The sequence below is a fragment of the Rhopalosiphum padi genome, chromosome 3 (assembly GCF_020882245.1).
Source record: "Rhopalosiphum padi isolate XX-2018 chromosome 3, ASM2088224v1, whole genome shotgun sequence".
NCBI lineage: Eukaryota > Metazoa > Arthropoda > Insecta > Hemiptera > Aphididae > Rhopalosiphum > Rhopalosiphum padi.
Window position 1 is genome coordinate 69,922,274 of NC_083599.1, and position 27,740 is coordinate 69,950,013.

The 27,740-nt window shown below is 26.6% G+C and overlaps 2 protein-coding genes across 2 annotated transcripts; one reads left to right on the top strand and one right to left on the bottom strand.

Moving 5' to 3' along the window:
* The first annotated feature begins 14,361 nt into the window (after positions 1-14,361).
* Positions 14,362-15,490, top strand: LOC132925555 (uncharacterized). Its single transcript, XM_060989944.1, is given in 5 exon segments — positions 14,362-14,498; positions 14,500-14,623; positions 14,625-15,092; positions 15,234-15,395; positions 15,476-15,490. Coding segments are annotated over 5 exon segments (906 nt in total).
* Positions 15,491-20,745: 5,255 nt separating this feature from the next.
* On the bottom strand, positions 20,746-25,222 carry LOC132927601 (uncharacterized). The gene is made up of 4 exons (XM_060992161.1): positions 24,917-25,222; positions 23,306-23,503; positions 22,157-22,290; positions 20,746-21,111 (listed from the first exon to the last, which is right to left on the bottom strand). Exons 1-4 carry the CDS (start codon positions 25,035-25,037, stop codon positions 20,887-20,889), a joined length of 678 nt encoding a protein of 225 aa, XP_060848144.1. The 5' UTR covers positions 25,038-25,222; the 3' UTR covers positions 20,746-20,886.
* Between the last annotated feature and the right edge of the window lie 2,518 nt (positions 25,223-27,740).

Consider the following 27,740-nt stretch of genomic DNA (forward strand, 5'->3'; position numbering starts at 1 on the left):
AGGTAGAAATACCCCATGATACAAAAGAATACTAATACAATTGCTATATAATTAAACGAGTAAAATACGAGTAGGCGGTATATTAAGTAAAAGTTATGCTAATTCATATGTGTAGTTAAAACCAATTAATTTTTTTTTATTGTTTATTCATACAGTACATTAAATGTGATGCCATCGACTCTACTTATTAACAATCTACAACCACCAGGGTCATTAAAAAAATAAGTAAAAATAAAATGTTTGATTATTATATTAAAATGTTTGAAATTTTCACAATCACTGTGACATTGGTGATAATTTATAAATAAATCAAATTAATTTTTATCTGAATGAGTCAATATTTTTCTCTTTATTAAAAAAATATATAAATAGAATACTTTTAGAGTAATATGTATTGTTTGTTAACACTTCATACTGTGGACTTTAAATAACTCAACGTTCTGAACATTGATTTGAGTTTAAATAATTTAGATTAATTGTAGTCATTGATATGATTCGTTTATAAAAGGAGTTCTGTATAGGCAATTTTTGGGCTAAATGTTATTACCAATTTTTTCAAAGTAGTAATCATTAGTAATAATAGTAGTTAAATCTACAACTGTGGTCTAGACTTACCGAGTCTTAAATATTATTTTGTACTATAATATTTTGAATTGTTTTAAATATTTAGAAGCATATTTCACTGAGTATTTTGAAATTAGTTAGGATTAATGTAAATTTCCGTTTATTTTGGAACAAGACATATATATAAATTCAATGATTAGGCAATCCATGAGTTTAAGTATATATATAAATATAATTATTATTTGTTAAACACCTTATTTCAAACCATAAGGCCCTTTTTTTAACATAATGTATTTTTTTTTTTACACTTAAAATAATTCTGAATAAATATTGTGACTACTCGACTAGATTTGTTCCCGGTCGAGAGTCATGTGGCCGCCTCGAATAGGTTGTACGGTCGCCAACCACGGACCGAGGCCCGAAAGCCGGAGTGCCGTGGATTTGTGTTTTTTCTTGGTTACATATGATAATACACATTGTAATAACATTGGGACAGTGACATACGTGTAGTCGATAATATAATAAAAAAACAAAACAAAAATTCGAGAGAAATAGAAATATTTTAAATTTATTTGCATATTAGCTCCAAAACTGAAAGTTGGTGCCGAGAAAGCCACCTGGCACAAAACTCGGTCAGAAATATAATAATAATAAATTAATAATTCTAAAAAAACATGTAAGGTACCGGCCACGGTGATATATTATAGGATATAAAAAAAAAATGGTGTTAACCATTTATATTACCAAATTACCACACGGAGTGTGGGTATGGGTCGCCCCTCGGCGCACCAGCAAAACGGCTTTTACTCACAGTCGTTCATCTTCGGAAGGCAGGAGAAAATGGAGTGCCGTGCCTTTGCATTGTCGGCCCATACCATGATATGTGGTTGGCAACGAAACAGACGACAGGCGACAGAGGGGTCACATACGTACGGATAATTATCCGATTAATTAATTATAGTATAGTAATGACTATTTGGTGTTACGTGGCCGATATGTTACAGTGACCTAATTAGGTAGTTAATTGGTGATCGTCTGTGCGGGGAGACCTTTACACCTAACCCATGGGTACTAGGAGTGGTGCGTGGGTGCGATATTTTCCCAGGCGGTGAGGTCATTGATCGGCGGAGACTCGAGGTCCATATGATAAGTCGCCTTATCGCACGCCGCGCTCGTAATATACCTGTAATTTGGCCTTCTATGGATAATATGTGTGTGTGTGTGTGTGTAATTTGCGTTGGACGTCACAATATATGATCTACATTTCCTATACATAGATTCTATTTCTAAAACTAATATAATCTTATTTCATATTTAAGTAAAATATAACACTGTAATGATAGTTACAATTCCTGTCGGATACAAGTTCAATATGTTATAATATTATAAACATTAAGTAAAATAATTTTAACTTAGCTCAGTTATACAATATATAATATACAAATAATAAAATTAAATAAATAATAAAGTATTATTTATAATTCCTTGTATTGATGATATTTCAATTTGTTCATATTAAATACATCTTTAAATACTTAATATAATTTTAAAACTATTTATATGTATTAACATATTCACAGACAATTGTTATTGATGCATAAATAGAACTTCTAGTTTCTACAATTATTTGTTGCATTAAAACCGGGCCCTAGTCACAAATTAATCCCTATTTAATTTAATTTTATATTATTAGTGACCTCTATAAATGTTAGTATCATTTTAAAGTCCAAGATTATAAAAAATCTATTCCAAATTTGATGACACAGTTTAATCAACATTTTCGTTTTGAAATTATGCATAATATGAGTAATGATTAGCATGTGTTCAAAAAATCAGAACAAATTCTCCATTAACCACAGACTTGAAACAATAATACCATTTAAAAGTGGTACTAGTTTTAATAAATATGAAATTTTATATATAAATTTAATAGTAACAACTTTTTAATAATAAGCAATAAATAGGCAACAACATCAATTAATTTACAAAAAAAATATCAATATTTTGCATACCTATTACTAAGTTGGAAGTTGTTACAATATTTAAAAGTTATTATAGCTAGACTTGGGAACTTAAAAGCTTTAAACACAGACAAATACAAATAAAAATATGAGCAAATACAAACATATATAACATATGTATACTAGAACAAGACAATGTTGATGTTGACTGTTTATTACTTCTATTATCAATTTTTCCTTTTTTTTTGAATAATTGTACCTATTGCTTTAATATCAATGGCATTGGTTAAAAAAAAAATGATAGGTCAATAGGAATTCCTCTTATAAGTAAAAATTGTATAAGTGTATAATATGCAAAATACACACTTGCATTTGCATACATACATACAAAATATATAATTTTATATAATTATAAATATTATAATATGAGTTTTTAATTTAAATATAACAACATCTAAGTCCGAATCATTGCAAAATACATTATAAGCAAATATATTAAATATGTCCAATAATTGCATCAGTAAAAAATTATCATAATATATTTGGAATGGTGAATTATTGTTGTCATATAGTTAATTCTAGTATATTAATAAGTTAGTCAATAAGATGTGTATGACAAACTAAATTTAAAAGCAAATTCATTATTGTAAGGCGCCCAATAATATTGACTATACCAGGCATGTTAAACATGCAACCCTCGGCTCATACTATTTTATGACATTTTAAATATAAGTTGCCATTTGAAAATCAAACATTTATAGTGATTTCACTATAAACCATGAAACTAAAAATTTTGAAAAAAAAAATCAACACTTTTTGATATAATGAGTGTTGTTTGATAAAATAATCAACCTATATTTGGGGATATCCCGAGTGCGTCCGCAGTCTTATCGACAAATTATATTCCAGTGCCCGAGTGCGTCCGCCGTCTTATCGACAAATTATGATGAATAGCCCGAGTGCGTCCTCGGTCCACAGCTGCTATAGGTATCTATTTAAGATAAAATAATCGAAACTTTAAGATACCTACATGTTTGACGATCGATATGGTGGTTATAATGTACAACTATAATACTTTCATTTGTACATTTATGACTGTAAAACACTGGAAACGGTGGGGAAATTAATTTTAGCTCTGATAATAATTTTGCATGATTACAAGTTAAAACTTACTCAGTTACGGTCAATAAGTGCTATAGTGAAATTGTGTGCGAAGTAGTGCCGTAATATTATATAATACAAATTGTCAATTTGCAAATTTTAAAAATGTCATTGCCCGAAAACATGCTAAGCCAACACGGTAAGGAAATAAAAATTATTGACGGGTATAAATTAAGATTTCATAAAATATTAAATAATAATGTTAGACGATGGAATTGTACAAACAAAAAGTGTTAAGCATATTTTAAAACCGATGAAAGTGGAGATACTGTTATAGAGAATAAATTAGATCATAACCATGAAAAAGACGTACAAGACATTATGGTTAGACAAGTTATTCGTAATTCATTAAAAAGAAAAGCACAGGATGAAATTTGTGAACGGCCACTTAAATTAATACATCATGAACTTAAGAAAATTAACACAGATACATTAAATAAAACTGATATGAATTGCTTTCGCAAAAATATATATTTGGCAAGACGATCAAAACTACCAGCAAGACCATGTAATATTCAAAATGTACATGAAATATTGGATTCGTTAGAAATCAAAACTTATGACGACGAACAATTTCTCATGGTAAATGACAGTAATCAAAATATAGTAATGTTTTCATGTGAAAAAAATTTAAATACTTTAAGTACTGTTAAGACTATATATGTAGATGGTACATTTAAGTATTGTACTAAATTTTTTTTACAATTATTTACAATACACGGCTTAATTAATGGTCATTACATACCTTTAGTGTATTTTTTACTTAATAATAAAGAATGCGAATCATATGTGAAATGTTTTAATATATTAAATATTATTTTGAATTATCTATTCATCTTGGCGCATTAAAAGTTTGGCCAACTATAATTATTAAAGGATGTCGTTTCCATTTGGGGCAAGCATGGTGGTGTCACATTCAAAATTTTGGGTTGAGTAAAGATTATCGTGACCAAACGGAAATAGGTTTATTTTTGAAAAATATATTTGGTTTACCATTATTGAATCAAGAAGATGTAGAAAACTGTATTATTGAAGATTTTATATCTATAATGCCGAAACATTAAAAACTCAACGAATTTATGGATTATATTATAGAAAATTATATAGATTCTGGAGCAAAATTTCCTATTTCCATGTGGGCCGAAATGAATAGTAGTTCTGAAAGAACAACAAATGCCTGTGAAAGCTTTCATTCCAAGTACAACTCATTATTTTATACACATCACCCAGACATATATACATTTTTGGAAATATTAAAAAAAATTCAAATTGATACTAAAATAGCAATCCGAACGGCCACACAAACAACAAAAAAACCAAAAAGAAGTACGTGCAAGAAAATTACATACATTGAAGACAATATAAAACAATTTAAAAATAATAAAATATCAAGATTCGATTTTGTCAAAAGAATGCCATTTTACATATTTATATATATATATATAAATAAATCCCTCTTAATAAAAAATATTTTTCAGTAATATAAACACGAACGCTATTGGGTTGTAATTATTTATTAGTAAATTATCAAAAAGTCAATATTTTCCGAAAATCTAAGTTTTGACGATTGTCTAATGGTGGAATGATTGCCGATTGGTAGTAATATTATTATAGTTTGCAAATTAAGATGAAATATTGTCAATTTTCTATTATTTTATTTTATAAAAATTATAAGCATTTGTTTATTTGTTTGCTCACTGCTTCACGTTTGTTGTTCATCGAGTATTTAATGTTTATCGGGTTTATCCATCTCGTCTCAAAGCAGGGCCTAAAATACTGTGTCCCCTCAAAATCAAAGCGAGTCCCCTGAATAACAAATGTGTGTCCCAAGTTTTATAACGTGTTTTTAGTTTTGATTGCAGAAATAAGTAATAACATATATTTAGGAATTTCAACACAATTTAAAATATTTTGAACTTATTGTTGTATTTATTTTATTTTTTTTAGTTCAGTATCATATAAATAATATTGATATGACAGGTAAGTGGTACATAAAAGCAGGGAGATTTTGGGAGTTATAACCTACACAGATTTTTTTTATTATAAAAATTGCCTAAAGGTAATAGTTAAATTAATAAGTGTGTCCCCTGAAATTAGATGTATTTTAGGCCCTGTCTCAAAGGTATATAATTTATTGATTTAATGAAATATTTTCATTTTATTTTTTTATATTATCATTTATATTATACAGAGTGATTCTTTTATCATAAAACACTCATTATTTAAAAAAGTATTCATGTTTTTGAAAACATTTTTTTGCATAGTTTAAAGTTGTTAAAAAACAACGTTTTTATTAAAAAAAATTATATTTTTAAATATTTTTTTAATTTTTTTACTTTTTTGAATAACAACATATAGCTTTTAATTTCATATTCCAAAGCAGAACAATATTCTTTATATATATATTGATACATGAAATCGAATTTAGGGCGAGTAGTTTATGAGTTATAAGTATTTAAAGTTTTAATGCGCGGAAAGGAGTGGTACGGGGTTACCCCGCAAAACGTTTGTCCACTACACTGCTTGTCTAAACTTTAAATATTTATAACTCATAAACTGCTCGTCCTAAATTCGATTTTTATGTATCAAAATACTCGGAAATTTATTCTGCTTTAGGATATGAAATTAAAACTCGTATGTTGTCATTCAAAACAGTAAAAAACTTAAAAAATATATAAGGAAAATTTTTTTTTAATATAATTTTTTAATAAAAGTTATTTTTAACAACTTGAAACTATGTAAAAAAATGTTTTCAAAAACATGAATACTTTTTGAAATAAAGATTGTTTTACGATAAAAGAATCATCCTGTATATAATATAAAATTATACATAAATTTAATACATTATCTTATTATAGGTACCATTGACAATACTACTGCTTTAGTACAACATTTCGTGGTAATTAAATTATTGTAACCAATATCCATTGTATTATTTGTATTTTTCAATTGTCTACAACTAAATTTATTTAATAGTAAGAATTTATTAATTTTTAATATTATTAACTAAATATACCTATTAAAAATAATATCTAACTAATATTAAGATAATTATTGTAATATTTGTAACATTTAAGAGCAATATTCCAAAATATTAAAATACTAGTAATGATGCACCTTAACATGTGCTATAAGAAGGAAGTTTTTGAAATTTTATTTGAACAAAAATGTATTATTTTCCAAGTTGGTTTAAACTACTCTGCCTAGTTAGGTCAAATGTACTATACGTATACTAATATACTATATAGAAACATAGGAACTGTCATTGATTAACATTTGTCAAAATGTATGTTCCTTCATAACAATTAACAATACTAAAAAATAGTACAAAACAAATAGTTATAAGAATTTGTAAGTTATACTAAATCCAAACTTTATGGTACCTATTACAATTACTATTAATTTTGCCCATGTTAAAATATCCATTTATACAGTAATTATTTTTTAAATACATTTGTTATGATTGAAAAAATATGTATTTCTATATAATACTTTTTTTTTTGATAAATGATAAATTATAATAAGTTAAAATATTATACTTAAAAGCTAAATATTTAAATTATTTAAAAACTATCTATAATATTTTAATTAAATAGTATTGGAAATTTAATTTTATGATAAAATAAATCAGGAAAAATCTAGATTATACCTATTTTATATTTTTAAGTACTTTATGTGTATCACAAAATATTTTTAAATTTTATTTCTAATTATTTTAATACATAAAGATAATTTTATTCCATTTTCCTGTTCATTTTTATTAATTTTACGCAGTACCTATCATAATATATATTTTTTATGGATATTATAATTGTATAATATTATAAGGTGTGTATTGAAATTGTTATTGAATTCGTTAATTTTTTTAAATATATATATATTTATATATATATATTATATATATAATAAGAGATATAAGAATAAGATTACTTTTATTTAATTCACCAATTTCTTATATATTTACTACTATGAACTAATTTATTATATATTATGCGTACTCTATATTGGTATAACTCACTATAACTGTACACATATTGGAATATTATAGCATGTTGTATTTTTAAATGGACTGTATATACATATTTCCATAGAATGATATGTAACTTAGTCACTTAGACTTAGGGGTAAATAGTATGTAGTGGCTAAGAAACCAAAGTTCTACTCGGGTTATCTAGATGAGTATATTACCTAATATAAGTATACAATGTTTATAAACACATTATATTACCTACATTGTGTTTGTTAAAACTTGAAAATCTAAAGCATTTTTATAATTTCATATGTAGTGATATGTACTCACTCAATATAGTTTATAAGTATAATTCTGAATGATTAAATAGTACAATATTTTACAATATTATCACCCGCCCCATGAGTATTTGCAGTCCATTAGATTTTCTTTAAATATCCCTATTCTTGCTTCTCGCCGTCTAGATGCTGACCCTTCATTCATCACCTCTCTTCTTAATGGCACTAAGCCTGACCTTCTCTCCTCTATCTCTTTCGTGTTCCCATGCATTATACTAGGAATCACTCTCTTTACCTTGTCCCCTCTCACCATTCCAACTACTCTCATAACCATCCTTTGCATAGAATGCTTCGTCTACGCAATAACTCTTAGGTCCGTACTTGATTTTTTGAATATATATAGGTACTAACATTAGTTATTTAGTTTTTAGTTGTATTGTACACTAGGATAGTAGGATGTAATATTTATAATTGTACCAAAAATTTAGTTAGATTACACTATGAGCACTGTATTTTACCTCTGTTTTGTCTGCGTGATCATTCATTCACTATTATTATTGTAATTTTTCTGTATTTAATTTGTTATTGTGTATTTGTATCTCTTTGAATTGCCGATTGGTATTAAATAAATAAATAAATATTAATTTTTTTTAATTTTCATAAAAATAGGTTGTCATAATTTTAAAATTTTATTTCAAAGAAACAGTAACTTAATAGTACTTATTTTCCATAATAATATGCTTCTTATAAGAAGTAGTTCTCGTAATCTCGTAGTAGTTAGGTATATAGAATATATAAATTACATTTATTGTTTGTATACATGAATATAGTTGCATAAATAATAACCACGGTTTTTTAATAAGTATTAAAAAAAATAATAATACTCGTTTTAATTTACAACAATGTAGATACAGGCGTACTTTATTATTATTTAATACATCGTAACGAACGCATGGACCATGGGTGACGGGCATTTGGCTAACAGTTTTCGTAAAATTAGTAAATCTATAATAATCTATTAATATTAAATAAAATAATATATAGTATACTATATACTATAATAATAATATATATATATATATAATGTATTAAAAAATACGTACCTATGATTGCATCTTGTACATTTTTTATTTTTTTTATTGTTATAATATTAAATTTTGTTATTACTGTTGAAGACAGTAACTAATGTGTTTAATACTGTTTATTATTTTATATGCGTCTCTGTGACTTGTAAACTTGAAATACTCGTGTCTAACTGTGCACGTGATATTAAGTATTAGCACCTGTATGCTGTACTAGCTAATATTAAGTACCTAAATTGTACAGATATCGTAATGGCTACAAACTAAAAATTATAATGGCTACAAAACAGATAATTATATTTTATTATTATAATAATTAGGGCTGTGAATTTGTAGGAGTGCAATTAACTTTGAAGTGCATTTTTTTATGGTAATTGTGAAACGTAGCCTTGTTAGTACATAATTTGAATTATGTACCTAATAAGTCAAAAGTAAAAAATTTCCAATAGTTTTCAAAAGCGTCGGGAAAAACCCTGAAAAAATTACGGAAAAACGGGAATTTTTACGCATAACCAGTTTTTGACAAAATCGATTTTTTTTATTTTGTTGTAACTCAAAAACGAATCATTGTAAATACTTGAAATTTTCACAAAATGTTTATATTAGCGTTATCTACATACGATTCAATTTTCAAAATATTCGGAATTTTTTAAAACTATTTATAGACAATTGAAATTTTTGATTTTTCTAAATTTTTCTTGAAATGCCAATAAAAAATATTTGGCTTTCCAAATTTTTTTTTAAAATTTAATACAAGGTTTATTATAAGTTATACTTATTATAGTAAAAAAAAAAAAAAAAACCAAAAATCGTTAGTCACAATTTTTGTTTATAAGCATTTAAAGTTCAAATGTTTACAAAATATATCAAAATCCCGAAAATTTGCAAGGAATTTTGAAGTTGATATTTCATAAAATGTCTGTAATTAATACTTAAAGTTCAAAAATCCAATACAAGGTTATCCATAAGTTTTTATTCAAATAACAGTAAAAAAAACTCCAGCGTCAATATAGAAAACATTTTATGAGCGTATGAAATTTAATTTTTTACGAAATCGCGTAAAATAACGATATATTACAATTTAAATATAGGTAATAATATAATATATCAAACTAATTATCATTGACTGACAAATCATCTCCGTTCAGAATCGTTTTTCGTATACAATGATATCTGTCATTGCATTTAAATTTAACACATCCATTATAGTGACCTACTCTCCATCTTTAATAAACAGCAGAGCGATACCCACTTGCCCACCCTTTTTTGGCATTTTAAATGCATTTTTTAAGGTTTTTTAGTGCATTAAATTCACAGCTCTAATAATAATAGTTTTAATTACAAATTTACACTTGTTTGAGTTCTTTACTTATTATATTATATTTAAATTCTATACCATCTCTTAATCCAACACATTAACTTTATTTATGTGCATATTATTGCATATTATTAAGGCATTGGTAGAAACAATTGTTGCCAATAATTAATAATAACAATAATACTAGTACAATATGTACTTAATAGGTATATTTATTATGATGAAATTGAGCATTATAAACAGGACTAATAGGCAATATAATTAGTACACATGTGTAGATACTAATTTATAATTCAATAGGTAATATGTTACATTTAAGTACCTATACCTATAGACCTATAAATGATTTAATCTATTTCTACAGTCATGGACTGTAGGTTTATTTTAAGAGGAAAACAAGTACTCTGTACTTCCATCTAATTTGTTGATCCGGGTTGGTGAAAATGTATTTTTCCAATGGCCAAAACAGAGAATCACCGATTCAATGATTTAAATGGCAGAAAAGCCAACAAAAGATTGGACACTATTTCCAGTAAAAGTTAATGAAGAATATCATAAGTAATTTTAAGTACCTACCTACCTATATATATTACTGTTTTTTTAATATGTTGTAATATATATGTGGGTGCGCACAGGGCTGTGATTTTTTATGGGTCAAAGTGCCCTATATGCCTCAATCATATTACCCATATATTTTTAATAAATACCTAAATTACCAAATTCAATGTTAGATAATATTTTTGAAGCAAATTTGTAAAAACTTGAATAATTGCATTATTACTACTTATGAACCAGCTACCATAAGGGAGAAAGAAATATTTATACAAGCATCAGAGTCTGATAGAAGCTTAGGCCGTAGAAAAAGGAAACGAAAGATGAAATTTAAAAAGAATGAAATTTTAAATGATGACCTTGATGAAAGTGGTAAATTGAAAACTAAATTCCTTATATTTCTGTTCAGTGTTAGATAGGTACTTAATAATAATTAATTTATGTTTTTTTATAAATTATTTTTAGCTTATTAATTATTATTATTTAATTATTGTTATTTATAAAAATTAATGAGTCAACATTTTATATTAGATAAGGGATACCTATATTATACGTTTTAAATATTAATATATAGATAGTAGTGCAGTACAAACATCTATGCAAATTGTAACGGGCACAGAAAATCGAAAAGGTATATGTGTACCCTTCATGCAGAATACATTGTCAAACAATATTATTTCTGGTAAGTATGAATAGTATCATATTTTTTTTATAACTAATTGTTTTTATTTTTAAAACTTGAAATTGTATATTTATTAGATGCGATGGAAGTACTGAATTATATTTCATTAAATATGAATATTCAACCAGATGTTTCTGTAGCAACTACTTCACACAATATGACAAAGAACAATTATATGCTGGGTTAACATTAGATAATAATTCTAATGACAAAATATTGTCTTCTAGTGTTGATAATAAATGTAAATTAAATGGCTCAATTTTTTTAATTTTAAATTACAAACATGATTCATCATCTAATTTTATTATAATATTTATCTAAAATTAGCCAATATTAATGTGAACGTTGCAAACAGCAGTTAATTTGAACTATATAGCCAAAAAAAACCATTCCAATTTATTGAAAATTTTGCACATAATACAACATATGATAATGATGTTGAGGATATTGTATATTTAGTAAATAACGATAACAACTATAATTTGAATGATGTTTATGGGAATCGTACAAACTTAGGTAATGCAACATATTATTAATTACTATATTATAATTTATAATTTCATGTTTGAAATTAAATTATAGGTATTTATATTATCAATATATCTATATTTTATTATAATACCTAATATTGCAATAGTTCAATCTTATAAAAAATTCACTAACCTCTGTTGTTGAAGCAAATAGATCAATTATGGGTAATAAAAAAAAAAATACCTGAATGAATATTGTTGAAATTATTGTTTTTGTTACTTAAATATATGAAAGTAAATTACAAAATCCAAATTATGAGATGTTTAATTACTATTTTTTCTTTAATAAATAGATACTTGTTTCACTTATAGCTATTATATAATTTATCTCAAAAAAATCATTAATTCTAATTCATGTATCTAATTTTATAGAAGAAATGGTTGCAAAAGTTATTAGTTTATGTATTTCAACCAATTCTTATGTAAAAATAATTGATAAAATAGAAAAAATGCTTGAATCTAATACAGCAGGTTATTACTGTAATTCTCAACAGATGTTTGATGAAGATTTCATCTCTCTTTTTTCAATGAAAGATATTCAAACTATTAATGATGTTGATACATAAATTAAAAATGATTCTAAATTTGAATGTCAAATAGTAAGTGTATAGTATATAAATATTCATGTTTGTTGATGTAATGTTTAACTATTAAATATATAAAGTAAATTTTTATTTTTAGAAAGCATTTATTACTACTTATTGGTGGTACTGACATAAAAATGTTGTAAAAATAATTCTTCATCGAATATTCTCAACCGAATTATCTTGAAAATATTCCTGGACTGGGTTCAGAACAAATTACAAATTAGAAAACTTGAAATTAATGAGTATTATAAAAGGTGAGGCAATATAGAAACATTTATTTTGGATGCCGAGCAATATTTATAATATCTATATTATTAACTTTTTTTTTTTTTGGTTTTCAAGACATTGCTAGAGAACATTTTAAAGGTACTGATATATCTTTTGAGAATCATGTTAAAGATTGGTTCAGGCACGGTACTCAACGTTTAGCAAGAGAAAAAGAACGGCAACAATAAAATTAACCAGATTGTTTTTTTCTATAATATTTTTTATTTTATACATATTTTACATTATTAGTGCAATGTAGTAATGTATTGCTTTATTATTTAATATTTTTGTAGTACTATATTTCTTAAACAGAAATAAAGTACCTACTACCTAATAATTATTAATATTAATTATATGATCTTATTTATAGTTTAAAATGCTCAAAGTATTTCCACAGTGATGTTTTTTATTTTATGTTTCATTATTATATTATTTAAATATATCTGATTTGATATTTTTGAATAAACATTTTTGCACTATGGATTAATATTTTTTTTAATATTGTAGATTAAGAAAATTAAATCACTGGAAAATATGTCAAAAAGAAATTTGAATCGGCATATTCAACAACAAATCCAAATGGCATCATCATCAACCATGATTCTAAAACCAAAACTCTCTAATATAAGTCCTGCAATTTCAAAAGGTAAATCTGTTAATATTCAATCTCCATAAGTCGTTGGTGAGCAGTCAGAAGATGTACCAAATATTTCTTTAATTTGCAATAATATTTCTAATACAAATTTTACTAAAAGAATTAATTTTTTTAATAGAAATGATAATGATAATTATAAAAAACCAAAAATTGTAGACAGTTTAAAAACATAATTTCAAAGTATAATGTATCTCGTAATTTTGTAAATGAGTTATTGTTAGTTTTAAGACAAGAAGGACTGGATCTCCCAAAGGATGCAAGAGTTCTTTTAAATATACCAAAACATCAAACTATCATACATATAAATCCAGGATCATATATTCACTTAGGAATCAAAACTATGATATTTCCAACACTAAAAACATTTATTTCTAATTTTTGTAATACATTTATAATAAAATTATCTTTAAACATTGATGGATTATCAATTTCTAAAAATTCCAAGGCATGCTTTTGGCCCATTTTAATATCTATAATAAATAACATCAAATTATCTAAACTAATTTTACTTATAGGTATTTATCACAATAAATATAAAAAACCTAATTGTATTTTAGAATTTTTAAACCCTTTTGTAACAGAAATTAATGATTTAATAACTTATGGTCTCTATATAAATAAACAAAAATTTACTTTCAAAATTTCCCAAATCATCTATGATGCTCTCGCCAAGGCGTTTATTCTCAATGTTAAACAATTTAATGCTTATCATGGTTGCAATTCATGCATTGAAGAAGGAACATTTCTTAACAGAATGACCTTTTTAGGAATGGACTCAGAATTAACTAAATTAATTAAAACTGATAAATCTTTTCGTGAAAAAACTGATGTGGATTATCATAAAGGCAATAGTCCATTGTTAAATTTTAAAATTGATATTACATTATCAGTAGTACATGCATAATGTTTGTTTGGGTGTTATGAAGAGAATGCTACAATTTTGGTTGAAAGGACCAAGGCCAGTTAGACTTAATAAAATAGATATTGACATTATTTCTTCAGAACTTATAAATTTTAAAAAAAACATTTCTTGCGGAATTTAGTAGGCTACCTAGGTCGCTTGAAGAAGTTGAATTTTGGAAAGCCGCTGAATACAGATCATTTTTACTCTATACTGGGCCTATTGTCTTGAAGGGGAGATTAAAGAAAAAATTCTACGAGCATTTTATTATTATTCATACAGCTATTTGCTTTCTTGCTTCTAATGAGACTTACTTAACTTATAATGATATGGCTACAACATTAATTAGAAAATTTGTCTATGATTATTCAATTTTGTATGGAAATGAATTCATAACGTACAATGTTCATAGTTTAATACATTTATCTAATTTTGTAAAACATCATAGACCACTAGATTCTTTCAGCGCATTTAAATTTGAAAATTATTTGCAGTTTGTTAAAAAAAGCTTAAAAAATGCAACATTTCCCCTTCAAGATATTTATAACCGTATTATACAACATAGAGAACTTCAATTACAATCAGTTATAAAAAAATTTTATCCTATTTTAATGAATGAAATCCATAAATATGATACATTTTATTTATATAATCCATTTATAACTTATTATGAAATAATTATAAGTTATAATCGATCAATTTTTAATATGCTCTATAAATTTAAGAACGGTCATTTTATTTTAAAAGATAATAGTATTGTGGTTGTAAAATTTTTTAAAATATTTCAATGGTCAAATATTGAGTTAGAAGTAGTGAAGTATAATACTTATTCTGCAATGTCTAATACTAACTCTATAATTGAATCAAATATTGTTGGATCATTTTATGTGAGTACAGCAGATATTTTTTATCATTTTTATCAAATTAAACTATATTAAAAATAAATGTTTTTTTTTGTTAATGACAGGGTTATTGTCATTAGCTTATTACATATTAGTGAGTAATTTTATATTGTTATATTATTATTTTTTTTTTTTATGTAATAAATAGTTTAATACAATTATTTTAAATATAAAAATATACCTGTATTCAATAATGTATATTTTTTTGTTTAATTTTGTATTTTATTTTACTTTTATTATAATAAACATCTTATTTTATTAACTGAAATGACACTGTTCTTTTAATTAACATGTTAAGTTTAAAAAATTGTTTATGGTTTTTACTTATTATACATTCATTATGTAATATTATACACAATAGGCAATGAACGTGTGAGGTGTGAACTAATTGGGCAAACCGAACATTATGTGAATATAATGCATATAACATTGATCACTATCCACTTATTATAGGTACCTATATGGGCTATATGTTATTATAATGTAAATAACTGAACAAAATTTAGCTGGATTTTTAAAATTGTGACCCCCCCACTGTGTGTGATTATAAAGAGCATTAAATTTAAGCAGCAAGAATAATATTTTAGAAATTAACATGGACCTTTAATGGAAGTTATTTTGTTACAACACATGGCTGTTTTTATTCAATACTATAGGTATATGATTTTTATAGATTGTCTATGAGTAGTTGGTATAATATTATGTCATAAATTCTGTTCTATAGTAGTCACATATGTGATTGATTACCTTGTGCAGTTCTTAGGTAATTTGTGCAATATGCAATAGAAGCGGCTTTATTGACTTGACTACCTATACTCTATAGTACTCACATTTTGATATCGCATTTGCACTATCACTCAACCTGGCGTTTGGCAACCATGTTGTATCTCAGAGAAGTAAATAGGCACTTATTTGTAACTTCATACGTATCAGTGTGATAACTATGTGACTTCTATCATATGGGATTTTACACATCAGGGGACGTCTTATCCGCATGTGTTGTCTCCGTCTTACACACGTACGACATAGTAAATTTTTGTTCATCAGTTTTAATATTGTGCTTTTAGTTTTAATATTAGAGAGAATTGACCCATTATCAAACTTTTAAGTAAGAACATTATCTGTGTGACTTTTTAAGATATTTTAATTTTTAAGTGAATTATGAGCATTTTCAAATACTTAATTATTTCATACTCATAACTCACAAATTATTAAATATAAAATATTTATACTAAGAAAAAACCAGTATTAACTTTTTATCAAAATAATAATGAAACAAATTTTATAAATACGACAGTTAGAACATATAAACACATTGTTAATATACATTTATAGTGTATAGGTACCAAATATATATTTATTTTAAAACTTACAACTCAAACAAGGCGAATACTGGTTTATATAACTATTGAATGCATTCTACGTTTAGTACTTTTATTAGTTGAAGTTGAAATATTATTTTTAAGTCTCCTGAGTTTGAACATTTAAAAAAAAAAAATATTGAAACCAATAAAAGTATCAATAAACATATCAATACATACTATACCAAGTGATTTCATAAATGGATGTTTTGTAATGATTAAGAAATTGCATTGGATTTGTTAGCAATATGTCTAATATCATTTGGAGAAAATTCTATTAAGCATTTTACTTTTTTTGCTGCCAATTTACGTCATCTATATTTTGAAAAGTATTCATCTTTTTATGAATTCAAATTCTCTGTTTCTGAAAGTTCGATAGCTTGTTTAAGTTTTTGTTTCGCTCTGATAAAATCACCTATAAAATGTTTACATATTTTAGTTAAGTAGTATATTATTATAATTTATAACACATTCAATTTTTTATTATGTATGGGGTTACCTAATAAAGCCCACATTTTAATAATAGTGTATGTTTTCTATACTGGGTTGTATGGTTCAGTATTCAATACCACAATACTATTTTATTATATTTTTTTGAACTTGTATTTCTCAAGTCTGGGAAATAAGACCGTGATTGCTTAAACAAAATCCAATTATGTGGGACGAGTTGTAATCCATCTTTGAATTCAATCACTACATATTTTCTAAAAATATAACATGGAAATTAATATAAATATTTGTAATTTCTTAAAACAGTAATTATTTAATATAATATACCTATATAAATTGTAAGTATCATTTTATTATTATTTGATATGTTTTATTCAATTTAGTAAATAATAAATCAATAAGTACATCTTAATTTTCATCTTGATTGATAATTCTATTAGGTAAATTACCTAATACAATTTTTATTTACATTTAATTATTTTTGTGATATATGTATTACAACTTACAGAGCTGTGGTCTTTCCTCCTGCTCTATGAGCAAAAGTGGTAAAACAGCAAAGTTAAGAGTTATTTTTTGTAATAGAAAACCAATAATAATTTAGCATAATATATTTAACTGGCCACAATGCCACATATTCCTATGTGAAAGCCTAGAGACTTGAAAGATGCTTAAATATGATTATGAACATGGAAGAGAGTAAAAGAATTTTTTGATCAAAAATTCCTTACTAACAATGACATAATCATTAATATCTTTGTTATAATGAATATTTTCTATTATAATGATTTTTCCATTCTTTACACCACAGTAGTTATTTGCTTTATTTTGTACTTCAAATTTCATTCCATTAAATTTCAAAATTGAGGTTTGAGGAACTGTACATCCTTTAATAAGAGGTCCAGAAACGTGACCTTTTTTAAAAAAAATTTCAGCTTTAATATTACTAATATTTAGGTTAATTCCACAATTTTCTAACTCTTGAAGTCTACGTTCTACGATTTGTTGTAATGGTTTATCATCCTTTTTGGGTAATTTTTTTAACTTTTGCAAATAGTTTTCAAAGGAAAAACAACTGAAGTTATCTAAGCAACCAAATTTTTTAACATCATCCACAATATGTAAAAGGCCTTGTATATTATGTAAAATATGATGCTCATAATTTTAAATGTGGATACAAAATGTTTAAGTAATTTTTGAGCATAATATAAATGAAATTCTCCAGTAGAAAATTTCTTTGAAATCAAAATTGATATGGCAACATGCAATGTGAGAAAATGATTATAAATGTTCAAAGATAAAATATTTTTGAATACAACTGGTTCTGTGTATAATAATAACTGCTTGAACTCAGTTGTTTTCCATTGGCAGAAATATAAAAGGCATCTGGACTTTCTTTGAAATTCAAATGGAGAAAAATATTTAATTGAACTTTCTAATTGATTAGAAACATTTGTAACCTTACGAAATGGTAGTGGATCATGTATTCATCACAAGACCATAAATGTATGAGTTTTTCGTAACTCCTACTATTAAATATAAATAATCTAATGGGATTTGTGTTACTAGCCCTAAGTGTGGAATTTTTCCTAATGCACTTGTTATTAAATGGTAATCGTCATCAGAATTCATTAAAAATTCATCATCAGTTCGTTTTCTACCAGGGAAATCAGAAAAACAAATTCTCTTTTTAATAATTTTATCTTCATCCCAGTATTTGGTACAATGATACAATGTCCTTTTACACCTAAAATATATAATATTGCTGGTGCATCTGCACATAAAGGTTTTATGCAGAATTGATATTTGCTATCCCTATGATCTAAACCATTTTCAATAATATCTTTAACCTGTTTAACAAAATAATTTAGAAACTATTGCATTTTCTGGTTTTATTGCCAACCGCGACAGATACCAACGATAAAAAAACTTTATTTGAACCAAGTATTCTTCCTAAAATGGGCCATAGTTGACTTCCAGAAATGGAAAGACTATCAATTCTAATAACAATTTCAATTTTTCCAGTTTTAACTGGCTCAATTGCATTTAAAATATTAATAACTCCCTTTTTAAGACCATAATGTCAATATTTACCAAAATTAATGTCATAAATTGTATAGGAGTTTGTAATGATGCTCCCGGATCACTATAGGCAAGTCTTAATGACAAGAATGAGTTTTTAATATGCTTAATAATCCACGTAGTTGTTTTTGATTATCTTTAACTGCCTATGAAGCTATTAATTGTTTGAAAGTTACTTCATATTTTGTATTAAAATTAGTTGAAGGAAAAATTGATGTCTGATGAACTTTTTAAATATATATTTCATTATGTTATTAATAATAACATTAGAATATCAAAATAAAATGGAACTGTACTACTATCTTAAAAACTATTTTCTGTATTTATAATATTGGGAATGTCCGTTTCAGTAACCTTTTTTATAATACCATTTTCAAGAGTAACTGGTTTAATATTATCAGGAAATAGTACATTTAGGATATTCTTTTTTTGATTTTGAATTATACATCGAAGCTGTCTGGAAGAAATTTTATTATCAGTACGCATAAGCCTTAAGTAATACGAGTAATATTTAAATTTGTAACGCCTTATATTTTTATTTTTATTTTAAAATACTGCAATACAATAATTAATAATAATTAATAATAATAATACAATTATGAAGTTGAATTGAAATGGAATAATAGATTTGAAACTAAACTAGTAGTATTTAAATCATTATTATTAATAGTAAAATTCTTTTCTTGATATATGATTTCAAAATTATTTTCAGGGTGGAAAGATGCATTATCAACAATAGGCGGATTTATAATATTATGATTATGATTATTTTCTGTACTAGTATTAAGAACATTAGGAAACAACATATTTTCTACATTTTTAACACGCTTTTAAATTCTACGCAATAATAATTATCTTATGGAAATATCATTTACTGGGCATAAATCCTTAATAAATATAATAATATTATAAATTGGGAGGAGTTAATGATAATGAGTTAATTACCTATTTATTTATTTTACAAAAACATTTTTCAATAAAAACCTAACTTATTAAATTTTAAACTATGTATATAATAACAAATAGTAAACAATTAAATGCTAAACTAATGTTATAATAAAATTATCATCACAATAATTCTGACGATATTGCATAGTGCATGCATATTAATAATTAGAGGCACACTGGTATGGGATCATATAACTACATGCCAGTTATACATATTATTTTGTATGATTTTAATTTTTGATTTAGGTACCTAGTTTAGACTTCCAAATTGTTAAAGAGGGCACTATGTTCTGCATGTGTTCTCCCTATATATAACTTATGACAGAAAATGTTTTCAACAGAAGTCAGAAACAATTTTGTGTTTTAATAATACAATGATGAATAAATTGACAAATTATTAAACTTAAAGCTAAGAATAATATAATCTGTGTTTTCATGTCGTTTATTTGAATAATTTAAATTATAAGATATGTCAATATGTGTACATATAAATGTATAATAATAAGAAATATTACAAATTAAAATTCTTATATCTAGCTTAAAAAGTTAAAAAAAAAAATGAATATGCAAATACAGATCTTGTAAGTATTAACTTTTTGGTTTTTGATAATAATATATTTATATAGGGAGGTACAGAGTCACCCTAAAGCACACATGTCACTTAATAAGTCATACTCTGGAAATTCTGGAAATGGATTCGGTATCCAATGCTTAGAAAATATAAGAGCAAGAGAACCATTTGTAGAAAATCCATCTGGTACTCCGTAACCGTCATATCTCAAAATCTGTGGCAGACCATCACACCATTCATCCGCACTAATCAACATCTTGATTGTTCCTAGTTCATTGAATATTTTGTACAACTGCAGTAAGTGAACAAAAAGATAAAAATAGATTAACCTCAGTAACGTATAACATGTATCATTATGCATATTATATATAAGCACTCCGAGAACCAACCCTATCCCCAAACATTAACATCAATACATCATTATGTCTAGGACTACAGCAGTTTTTATTGTAATAAGATTTGACGTTAGTTAAATCGTGAGTGATATAAGTCTAATGACAAAGACAAATAATGATCATTAAAAATTGATCAACTTTAATAATTTATTACATTTGAAGTATTTTCCTGTTAATTTTTTAAAGGCTAAATTAATAAGTGAATGGTGTTTGCTAAAGATTGGCTGATTATTGAACATCAAAATATCTAACATGACTAGTGGTGATCGCGAACGCTGCTAGCCATAACAAATGCATTGCGTTTCCACGTAATTCATAAGTTCATAACACTTCTAACATCTTTGTAAATAATTAAAAATTTACCTTAATTTTTTTAAAGTTATGATCATATTATAATACCTGGTTGTTTTGTATAATCGTCAAAAAATACGCTAGTTCAAAAACAAATAGTGAAATCAATGTCATTAATACTCATTATTACCACTACGTATAGACAAATGTCAACTACGTCTCTCATTGATCGGTTTCCGTTCGGTGTGGTTCAATGTATAGAAGCGGGACAAGTTTTTACGGTCGTTCTCTCGTGGCGCAGATTATTATAGGTGTGTTAAGTTTAGGGAGGTAAAATTTGAACAATGTTATTGTTGGTTAATGGTATTTAATTTTACGAATTTATGATAAGAATAATACAAGCTTGTTAGATGTATTTATGGTTTTTAATATAATTTTTAACGTAGAAATTTCAATCTCTGAGAGTACAAAATATTTTAGAATTATCTATGTATACATATAATGTGTATTATCAACAACCATCCACGTACAAATGACAGGCGTATGTATATTATGTATAAGAAATCGCGTTGTTGTTTATATGCGTTATTCTACTACCCTAATTTATTAATTGAATCTGTAAGGTATGCCTACTAAACATAGTATACTCACACTACATCTGTAGTCATTTTTTTTTGCACTATGGATATATAGTTGGACATACCAGCCTTCAATATTTCCATTCTCTATGAATGGATGTTTAGATGAACACTGAAACGTGTAGCCTCTTCTATTTCTTAGAAGTACTAGAACAAAACAAATACATGAGTAATAAGCAGTTTTGAAAAAATACTTTTTTAAAAATTATTAAAATACCAACACTAGTATTCGCATGAAAAAATATTAAAAATATTTTTAAAACACTTATAAAATAATGTATTTTACAAACACTTACAAAGTATTTGAATACAAAAATAAGTAATTTTTTTAATTTTTTCAAATCTACATACCTAAACCATACGTAATACTGTAAATTTTAAAAATATTACAATCAATTTTAATCTCTAAAGATCTTTAGAGATAGTAACATGTTAGTCAAAACAGTTAAAAAATATTCTTTTATAGTCATTTTTTTTTTTTTTGATATTGTTATCCCATGTTTTTTTAATGTTTAAAATTTTACTGTTTATTTTTATAAGAAATTGATAAAACTGATTTCTTTATAACATTTAAATACAAGTAATTAAATTTTGTTAATAATACTTCTAAAATGTATTGAGAATACTTAAATATTAGTATCCAAAACTGATATTCGAATATTTTACAAGACTGGTAATGAGTATAATGGTTTTAATAGTACTTATTTTAAATACTTAATTTTTATGGAATCTGTTTTTGTGATATTATAGTGTTTGGTATTTCTACTATTAAACCAGCATGATTTTATATTATTAAGTTATAAAAATGGGCTCGAAAATTGTATATAATATGTATTATTTGAGGATATTTATAAGTCAATTGATGCTAAAATGTACAATGGATTGTAATTTATAAACAACATAGTCTTGAAGGCCAAAATCACTAAAAGAAAGAAATAAGTAGATGCTTAGTTGTATTTTCGGAACGGACATGATCATCTATACCAGTTGCGGTGATATCAAAAGGTAATATTGTTTGTGTATTTCATTAAAAGATGTCGACTAAATTATATTTAATAAATACAAGATTTTAGACAGGGAGAGCTTTCTGGAGTCACGGACGCAGCATAGGACCCGCACCTCACTATTGTACTGTAACAATATAATAATTCATTATACGTACCCACTTTTTGGTGACCTTTAATGCTATAATCGATATTGCCAAGCAAAATTTCAAACGCTGGTACATTATCGCCAATGTCTGCTCGCATAGAAGCACATCCGCCTGCCGGTGGATTTAAACTGCCCAACACCATCACTTTAAATTGTTCGTCTGGTGATCCGAATGGTGGGCAGGAATCTTTGATTCTATCCACGATGACTATACAAGACAAATACCACATTAAATTTAAGAATATTAAACTGTTTGTTTATACAATATTGTTATTGCGCTTTCATACATGGTCGTCTAAGCGAGACGATGATTAGGACGAGAACATGTCTGCAGATGGTGCAGATGGTTATATGACAAAAATAAATACTCCTATTTCATCATCAAAAGCAGAAATTATTAATTCTTCAGTGACTGATAAGAGTTTTGAAAACTGATATAAAACATATTGAAATAAAGCAAAATTAAATATTAAATAAATTAGAATCGATTGGATCAAATTATGGAAATAATAACATACAGGATGATATAATTAATATTAATGAATTACAAGAGTGCAATTTTCCAATAGATGATTTATATAAATATTAAAGAAGACCAAATTAATACAAATTTAAATTTAAAAGAATGATTGATATGTATTTAGTGGTAAAATAAATCATTATTTTTTAATTTAAATAATATAAAATTATAAATTATTATTTTGTTTACAAATTGTTTAACTTTATACCTACTAGAATATGAAACTTATTGATACACATAATCCCTCCCATATTAGATACATTATGGTTTATATTTTAAAAACCAATATCAATTTTCTGTAGTAATTACTTAAATTATTGTAGTTATTTTCACTTTAAACTAGTAGTTAAAGTAGTTGTACAGTATGTTTAATATGTATTAAAACATTTATATTCATTTCATTTTAGGTTCAATATTTATCATATTTGGAAGGTAATAACAATCATTGTACTACAAAGAGAATATTGATGAAATTATTTACTAACAATTTAGTATCTTTATTCTCATATAATGGTAAAAAAGGAAAAAAGAAATTTTACAATCTGATTATTTGTTCTGTTATTTTTAGTAAGATTATTAATTGAATATTATCTCTTCACATTTAAATAAGTGTATTATAGTTATTTATCATTATTTTACAAATGCTGTAAAATGTCAATCTAAATTTATGAATGTTTCACAAAATGATTTGACTAAAACTAACTTTCAATATTTATTAAATATGTATAAATTAAAAATTAATGTTGATTAAATATAAAATGTTTAATCAAATGTTAATTAAAGTTTATTTAATATATATTTATTGTGTGGGTATTATATCATTATATTATCAATTTACCATTATTATTTATTATTACTATTAGTGGAATAAAAAAGTGTGAAATATTAGATTGAAAAAATACTTTTGCTGTAGAACGTAACAATCACAGTAGAAAAAAATATAAAAAATTAAAAGCAAATTAATAAAATATAAAATTAAATTAAATAATAACATTATTGGTAATAGTGAGATAAAGTAATAAGTCTTAACTATAAATAAAATGTACATGCATAAAAAATAAATATTTTATATTTTATAACGATAAAGATTATAATTTTTACCTTGTGTATCCGGGAGCTCTTGTCCTGGTTCTGTTTGTGGAAAGATATCAGGTACATCGTACATCGCCTGTATGCGAAAAGTGACCGCAAGTAGCATAAATAAAGTTGCCATGGACGCCATCTTGTTGTGGGTTTGAGAGTACGTGTAAAAATTTAACAGGAAAATAAGTTGACTATTGAGACAGAAATGGTGATCGGCGCTCCTCGGCGCCCTCTTTTATGCCCCGTCGGCGGCGGCTGCTTCTCCAGCATCGGAGTGGTTGTGGCTCCCACCACCGGTTGTGCGTCCAATGCCTATTAGACCAGGAAAACACCCCCCCCCCCCAACACCATCGTCCAGCACTGCGAATAAAAACAGACATACGCACACGGTCAAACAGTCGCATCAACACACATACATACGGCGGTGACGACCGTGTTTGATGCCATCACTATTAACAATATTAAATATGACAATACACGATGTATTCGAAAAGATATTTTAATAAAAGAAGAATGTTTCGAAAAACGGAACGCGTATCTTATCGACGCGTGACTGTATAGCGTTCACGTGAATTTTCTTAGATAATATATTATATTATGTTATAATCAGTGTTGAGATTAGATCAGTACTTTTTTTATCTAGATAAAGATAAAAGTTAACTAAACTCAAATCTGTTTGGCGCCCAAGTATTTGGGGTACCGCGGTTGCAGTGTAAGTTTTGCCAACCGGCCCAATACACTTGCCGCCTAAATGTCGTTGTTGAATTTACTCCGCGTGTAGAAGGTTTTGGAGGCTAGACAGGCATGGAGGTAGAATAAATAGCTGAACACGCATTTTGTGTCGGACGCGTGTGCGTCGAAAGTCGTTTATTATTGTCGAAATAAGTCGTTGACAAAAGTAAAATACGCGGGTGACTAGGCGTACGATGTTAGCCGTTTCGTCGGGTGCTCGACGCTCGGGCGTGCGGTGATTGCGTCGGGGCGCACGCGAGTTCGTACGGTAATTATTGCGAGCGGTTGCGCGAAAGCCGCCGAGTTCGTGTCGCGAGACCGGGAACGTCGTGGACGTGTTCGCCGACGGGTCGAAGCCTGGTTCGAGTAAAAGTGCTCGTTCGTCGCGGAATCGCATGATGTAACTGGACCGTGCGCGTCGTAGCGCGTGCCGGACATGTTGTGCCGGGGGTCATTACATCTCGAATTTGAGATCGTCAGTGCGCGTGGTCGTGGTCACATACCCACGTGTACATGGCGCGGAACGACGGAGTTCGCGTCAGTGGTTTAAAGATTCGGTCGGACTTGTCGCGGTTGTGGCTCGGTCGAACGTCGTGAGCAAAGAGCTTTTCTTCACGATCGGCGCCGTAGCCTTCACGGAACGATTTCGCGCGGAGTGCCGGAGTGGAGGACGCGATCGCTGCGTCGCGTCGATAGAATATAACATAATATATGAAAATTCACAATCAAATAATTATGAACGAATGAAAAGTAAGGTAAAATTCACGTATACAAAATGTTATCGACCAGTCAAGTGGTGACAATCGGTGTCGCCACATCTGTCTAGAATCTAGATAAGGATAAAAGAAATAACAATGAATAACTACTGCAAAAGAGTACACTAGGATAATATGATATAAATATTGTTTATTGTACACATAAATTTGATAGATATTTCCATAGAGTAATCAGTAATAATATTTTAAATATAAGTATATAGTAATAGCATTGATTATAAATACTATTTATAATCAATGGTAATAGTATCTACATATTTTCAATATTATGCCATAATATAATAATATAAATAACTACAATGTGTATTTACAATAATCATGACAAGCAGAGGTAGCAAATCAAGGAAATAATAAATTTACCATTACCTACTTTAATTAATATTTAACATGACAATGGTTATAATAAATTATAGTTTTTAATAACTATAACATAAATAAATAGCAAGTCTATGTATATCTTCTCCACAAACAAATCACTATTCCCCAAAAAAATATGGGTAATTGTCAACAATTGTATTATTGAAGATAGATTTAAGTTAATCAAAATTCATCTAAGTTAATCATTATTTAATTTTAATCATATGTTATATTTTTATGGCTTTGCAAGGATTGTGCATCGTATTTTTGTATAGGAATATAAACATTATGAGCCTTCATCGGGTTAGGTTCCCGGTGGAAATCACAACTGGTGTACATTTTTCAATCAATTAATAATCAAAGTGTTTACACCTCTATATATCCACCTTGGTTCGAGCTCTTAATTTAGTTTATTAGCTATAATTTCTTATCGAGGGGGCGAATTCTTATCTTGGAGGCCGAACTGTACCCATCCCGCGTTTATTTATAGTCAAAACGTAATCAACGAATTAAAAAATGTTTTAATTACATTAATAATATATTTATGAAAAGTGAAAACTAACATTTTTGAATTGTGTCTCGGTTGTGTATAATACCTAAGGTTCTGCGGTTCCCAACCTTTTTAGTTATGCAAACCACCAATTTAGTAAAACTAAATCACAACAACGTTCATTGAATATTTATTGAAGTTAGTGAATTTAGAATTTAGTGAATAATTATTTGAAGAATTCAGAATAACTAATAAATTTGTAGTCAATTTAATCCTACAAACATATTAAATTAAATAACTGGAATTCTCAAATATCAATTTTAATGAGTTGTTTCAATACCTTCAAAAAGTCTAAATATTATATTTAGATCAACGCTCAATTGTAGTTAATTTAACTAACAAATGTTCACTTCAATTATAATGCTTGAGACCATAGTATGGAGTTAAAACAACTATCCCATTTCTATGTATGTAAGAAATTTAATTT

Bases quoted from the DNA above. Each gene is read 5' to 3' on its own strand.
- LOC132927601 (XM_060992161.1), bottom strand. From the start codon at position 25,037: ATGGCGTCCATGGCAACTTTATTTATGCTACTTGCGGTCACTTTTCGC. The intron at 23,504-24,916 runs GTAAAAATTATA...TGTCTTGTATAG, and splicing joins AGAGCTCCCGGATACACAAG to TCATCGTGGATAGAATCAAA. The intron at 21,112-22,156 runs GTGAGTATACTA...CACTTACTGCAG, and splicing joins AAAATGACTACAGATGTAGT to TTGTACAAAATATTCAATGA.